Here is a 6,128-nt window from a genome sequence, read left to right as displayed (position 1 = left end):
TTATTTATTTCATTTGCTTTGTCAATGTAAACATATGTTTCCCGTGCCAATAAAGCCCGCTGAATTGAGTTTAAACCTGAGTTTACCCCACAGGTGGAGGAGGGGTTATATGTAAATTGAGGGAGGGCTAAAACCGACTCGACCAGAAGAAAAAAAAGCTGAAAGAGAATTTCAATCCATTAGTGCGCCTGCCTGCTAGTCGGAAGATGGGGATTTTTTTCATTCGAACATACACCTCCCCTTTCCCAAACAAGCAGTCAGTCTGTCAATGTGCTCCGAGCGTTAGGCAAGTCAAACGAGTGGGATTTTGAACTAGTGAGACGGGGGACATATCGAATGGAAACCATTGGAAGCTATCCAGATTCCAAATGACTCGCCACATCAGACAGGCGAGTCTATAACATACGAAGATGAGTTAAAGTTCGATTTATTATTCAAAGTTTTATTCTGCTCTTGTTCGTCTGGTAAAGGCTGAAGTTGAATAGGCTGGAAATCTTCTAGCCTTCAGCTCTCTTTCTAGTCCAGTGTTTTGATGTGTTATGTGATAAATTGATTGCTGGATTTGTCAACACCACCTGAGTTCGTTTGTTTGAATTGCCAGTCTCATTTACAAATCGTTTGGGAAAGGATATTGATTTACTCACTGGAAGAGAAGAGAAAGGACGCGCAGTGTGGATCAAACCGTGCAATGACAAATCCACCGACCAGCGAGCATCAACACGTCCTTCTGATGGAGCTACTGTTCTAAAACCGGGGGGAAAAGACTTCTATTTTTAAACACAGCATTTGCGCTCATGTCTCGAATCTTTTGAAACTACAATTTATTTATCGGAGTAAAAACTCAAAAGAAAATAAGAAGTAGAAAGGAATGGGAGAGTAACCGAAGAGAATCGGCGAAGAGAACAAGGGAACATTGTTTGGAAAACACAATTATAGGAAACACCAACACGCAACAGAAAATAGCTCTCCTCGAGCGCCTATCAAATCCGGATAGAAATCGATTCAACGGGAGTTATTTTTTGTGGAAGAAGGGGAGTGGTGCTCAAGCCATTGAACACAGCTAGAGCAACTTTCTCTGCCGTAGTTGTCAATTACTACATTGTGTGCTCTATTATTCGTTTTATATCCATGCGGTTGCCCAAGGCACGATATTTCCTCCTCGCGCATTGAGTGACTCACCTATAGCTTACACGGCCATAGCCTTTGTTTGGACAGCACCCCATCTACATCCTTATAGAAAATATACCATTTATTTTTAAATGGGGTTAAATCACAGGGGTTGTGGAGTTGCAATGGCGTGTCGGAGAAGTGGGAGTAAACTGGGATTTGTCCTGATATTCTTACTGGATTTACTGGGAACGGCGGTGAGCAACATGGAGCCTATCTACTGGAATTCATTGAACAAAAGGTATTTCGGAAGTAAAGTTGTGCAGCCTATGGGATTACTTTGCAGTCGTTTGTAAACGATAATTATAGGCCTATCTTTATAATGTGGAGAAAGCTCTCAATGAAGTTTGGAGAGGGAGGGTGTGTAATAACGACTTCAGCTCTCTCTCTCTCTCTCCATTGTCGAGTTATCCAAGGCTAAAGGCGGCGTGGGCTTTTACGTGGCCCAGACTCGTAAATGCCCGTTTGTATTGAGTGTGTGTGTTGAGGGATTTTAAGACAATATTTCGAAGAAAACGCGTTTTCCTTTCGATGCTTATCGAATGGCCTGCATTTTTTATCATTCCCAAATGTTTCTACCATATAGCATATCAATTGCAATCACCCATTGAAATCAATATTGTTCAAAGTGACACTTTTCATCTAGTTGTTACATTGTAATTAATGTAGATAGGACTACATACACGTTTGGCTATTGTCATGCAAACCATTTATGGGTAGGGTTGAGTTGAACCTACAGGCAGTAGCAGGGTTCCCCAACTGGCCCGCCTGTTGTTGCATTTATTATATAAAATACTTAAAAACACCAGGAAATAAGCTCCAAGTGATTAGAATGTTGTACATCTGTTCCCAAGTAATTCCCACGCATAATAGAGACCCGTGATGTATGCAAATGTTACCAAGGTTAAAACCTTTGAGTTTTAGTCAAATATTATATCTGTTTGGGGTTCTTGCTGTCAATTTGCAGTCTACAAATGATTTGTAAATATGTTCCTGCACCCGACCATCCCCTAAGAAAAAATCGGCCCGTGGCTAAATCTATTTCAGGGATGGGCAACTTTGATTGGGGTAGGGGACACAACAAGTCTGAATTTATCATGAGGGGGCTCGAGTTGCTTCCAGTCTGCATACCCACCACATGTGCAGTTTTAAGAGCTCAATTCTATTCATTTTGCCATGGGGCATAGAGAAAATATTGCCGTTTTTAAGCAAGTTTGCTGTAATTCGACTCATTTTTCCATGGGCGGAGAGGAAAATGAAGTGTTTTTAATATGATCTCTGCGTGATAAAACAATATTAATCTTAGTAGCCTAATCTAGACACTGTGTAGCCTTGTAGACCAAGTTGGCACTGATTAACAATAGACTGCCTGCTCATAACACATTCAACTCATTTGCAATTTCCCTGTGTAAAAAGGAAAGTCCGTTGTAGGTGAGAAATGCCATTTAAAACACCTCCCATTTACCACTCTGACTAACGACCGAGATCACCTTACCTCCATTTCCTCACACCTCCACCAATTTCCATGCGTCTGAATTGACACCTGGTGGCGATGGTGTGTGTGTGGTAGGTAACCTACTCCAAACCTTGAGACTCCATAGCTGGTCTGGAACGGAATGTAGGTTATGCGCAGCAGTGCAGCTATTAGGCCGGGCTACAGATGCCGAGGGCTGTTTTAAGATGAATAGGCTTTTAATGCCTCCATGTGGTCGTCGGCTACTCCGGGGCCTATCTTCATTCGACAGATGCTGCAACAAGGGGGATCTAATTCTGCGCCATTGTAGTTCTTGGCATAAGCCTCTAATGAGGGCCTGCGTCCCAAATGGCACCATATTCCCTTTGTATAGGGAATAGGGTGCAATTTGAGACGCACAGGGTCTTTGTCAGTGGTGGGCGTCGTCATCTGATGGGTGCCTCTGCCTTGGACACGGGAGGGTAGTTTTCACTGAAGGAGTGTAGGCTGTGTACTTTGTGAGTGGGCCTAATGCTCTGTTGATAGGGTGTCGTGTGATTTGATTCTAATTTAATAGACTTGCCACTTTACTTGTTAGTTCTGTTACCTCCATTTGTGAGGTAAGTAAAGTCCTATGCCTCGGCCTAGAGCTAATTGATAACCGCGGTGACTTTCACACTAGCTACTTCACACTAGTTACTGTTTCACACTTTCACATTTTCCCCTGTGCCCACTCAGGTCATGGAAAGAGACAATCTTAGGCGGAGGAGACACAAAGTTTCCGCACACAATTATTGCCTTGTCATTTTCCTCAGTTAAATCATGGAAGGCGTGTTCTTACATGGTTAATACAATGTGATTTACACAAGTTGTTACAAGTTAACAAGTGTTTCCGGAAATAATCACACCCCCCCCCACACACATACGCACACTATATTTCTTGTATTCTGTCAAAATGATCACGCTCTGGTATCTAAAGCCAGGACAAATCAGTCAATTCATGCTGAAGTGCATGCATGGTTCACATTTTGGGTTTGGAGCAAATGCACTGGCAACTGTAGTTTAGGGTGTCCAACTGCACCGTCTCCTTCCTCGCCCTCTGCCCTTCTCTCCCTCTCTCCGCTTGTCAGTGTCTTCTTCAAGTCACATTTTTCTGTTGCTTCGTGGACGTTCTCGCTGCCTCGTTCGTTCTCCCATTGTACCTATCGCTCTCGTTCTCTCTCATTTTATGCCTCTTTTTCTTTCTTTAATAGCTCAGACACGCCGATATGATTGTCAAACGTACTGCTGACAGTACTTAGCACATCTGAATCAGTGTTGGCAGTAAATTTCTTTTGTGTTCACACAGCCAAGACCTTGAAGTCGTGAGCTACTCAGCCTTGTTAAATGGAAATACTCCAAATCAGAAGGTGGCAGTAGTGTTGTTTGGGCAAGACATGTCCTTGTGTGTTTCTTAGTTTAAGGCAGGGGTTGGAACGAAAAATATTTTGCAATCGTTTTGTTCTGAAGAGAACCATTATTATTTTCTTTCCGTTCTGTTCCGATCAACAAAATATTAGTTCTGAAGCCGTTCGAACCCCCCAAAAAGTAAGGGTTTATTGTTCCTTTTTTTTAAACCTCTGAAATATATATATATTTTTACATTTAGCTGGAGATTAAATGACTTCACCAATCAGTGCGGATAGAGAAGCTAGCTATGGAGAGGGCAAGCTATAGTTGTTTACGTGCATTGGACAGACAAGTGTAGGGCGCGAGATGCGACTGCCATTTTGCTGGTGGGGAGAGGGTGAGAAAGTGTGGAGGCGGTAGAGGAGACTTGGCTTGAAGCGCTGGACATCTTGTTATGACACGCCTTATCTGAATTATAGCTCGGAAGAGCGGCTTCTATGATGGAACTTTGAATGTGCTTGAACTTCTGAGAGTTGTCTTAACGTTGAACCACAGCTAGCTAGCTAACAAGCTTGTGTACAGACCTGCACCAGAATTCAAATAAAAACACGTTTTGCCTTTTTGTAGTTAATAAATCCAATGTGAAGCGTGACAACTATAGTATCCTTAACTAGCATTGAAACGTTAATCCATTCTTATAAAATCTCTCTCTCTAATTTCTGATTCATGCTTGTAATGTCAGTAGACTTACAGGGCTCCCGAGGGGTGTGGTGGTCTAAGACACTGCATCTCAGTGCAAGAGGTGTCACTGCAGTACCTGGTTTAAATCAGGCTGCATCGCATCCGGCTGTGATTGGGAGTCCCATAGGGCTGCGCACAATTGGCCCAGCGTAGTTCACGTTTGGCCGGGGTAGGCCGTCATTGTTAAGAAATTTGTTTTTAACTGACTTGCCTAGTTAAATAAAGGTTAAATAAAAAATATATATAAAAAAAAATACAGTAGCTTATGCCTCAAAGGGGGAGGGGCAAAGATGTTCAGCTAACAGTAGTGCTGAGGGTTTAACAAGTGTTGGTTATTTTCCGTTTTTTAAACAACTCATTGACCAACGTCGGTTCAATTATTTGAATTCCATTTAGTTTTTCTTTCTTTCTGTGGGCTCAATGTGAACATTGCACAGTTCTCTAGAGATAAATCCTTTCCAACAGGCCAATAGTCTACATAGTTTAGCACAGAAAATGTGGTAATTAACTACAATGACCGTAGTCCATTGCGTGCCTACTTGTCTGGTCTGTGTGTTTCTTTTACGCCTGCTACGTAAGAGACAGAATAATGTAGAGGGATAGAGAGAAGTTGCTTCACAAGGTATCTCAACCTGAAAATACATTATCTAAGTGATTGATAGTTGGTATTCAGCAGTCATAACACTATGCCTTATTTACTCTGAAGAACTACTAAAATATAGATTTTGTCAGACAGCAGCAGCTCTATAGAGATGAGATGACTTGGAATTAAATAATAAAGTCATCAAATAAAACAAATGAAATGTGTTTGTAAAGTCATGTGAATACATTTTAGTCATTTAGCAAACACTCTTATCCAGAGCAACTCACACTAGTGAGTGCATACATTTTCAAATCAAATTTGTCACATCCACATGTTGAGCAGATCTTATTGCGGGTGTAGCGAAATGCTTGTGTTTCTAGCTCCAACAGTGCTGTAATATCTAACAAGTAATATCTAGCAATAGGCACAATCAAAGTAAAGGAATATACAGATGAAGTCTGAAGTTTACATACACCTTAGCCAAATACAATTTTAAAAATCAGTTTTTCACAATTCCTGACATTTAATCCCAGTAAAAATGTCCTATCTTAGGTCAGGTAGGATCACCACTTTATTTTAAGAATGTGAAATGTCAGAATAATAGTAGAGAGAATTATTTCAGCTTTTATTTCTTTCATCACATTCCCAGTGGGTCAGAAGTTGACATACACTCAATTAGTATTTGGTAGCATTGCCTTTAAATTGTTTAACTTGGGTAAAACATTTTGGATAGCCTTCCCATAATAAGTTGGGTGAATTTTGCCGCATTCCTCCTGACAGAGCTGGTGTAACTGA

General features: G+C 41.3%; 1 protein-coding gene across 1 annotated transcript in view; it reads left to right on the top strand.

The window, feature by feature from the left end:
• Positions 1 to 207: 207 nt before the first annotated feature.
• The window catches only part of efnb3b (ephrin-B3b), a 129,924-nt gene continuing 124,003 nt past the window's right edge, over positions 208 to 6,128 (top strand). The window contains exon 1 of the mRNA XM_029666706.2: positions 208 to 1,408. Within this exon, the coding sequence (XP_029522566.1) occupies positions 1,260 to 1,408 (149 nt within the window). The 5' untranslated portion in view covers positions 208 to 1,259. The remainder of the gene's footprint in view (positions 1,409 to 6,128) is intronic.

This window comes from Oncorhynchus nerka, linkage group LG8 (genome assembly GCF_034236695.1).
Source record: "Oncorhynchus nerka isolate Pitt River linkage group LG8, Oner_Uvic_2.0, whole genome shotgun sequence".
NCBI classification, from domain to species: domain Eukaryota; kingdom Metazoa; phylum Chordata; class Actinopteri; order Salmoniformes; family Salmonidae; genus Oncorhynchus; species Oncorhynchus nerka.
The sequence above is the reverse complement of the archived record's forward strand: the minus strand, read 5'-3'. Positions and strand labels throughout refer to the sequence as shown.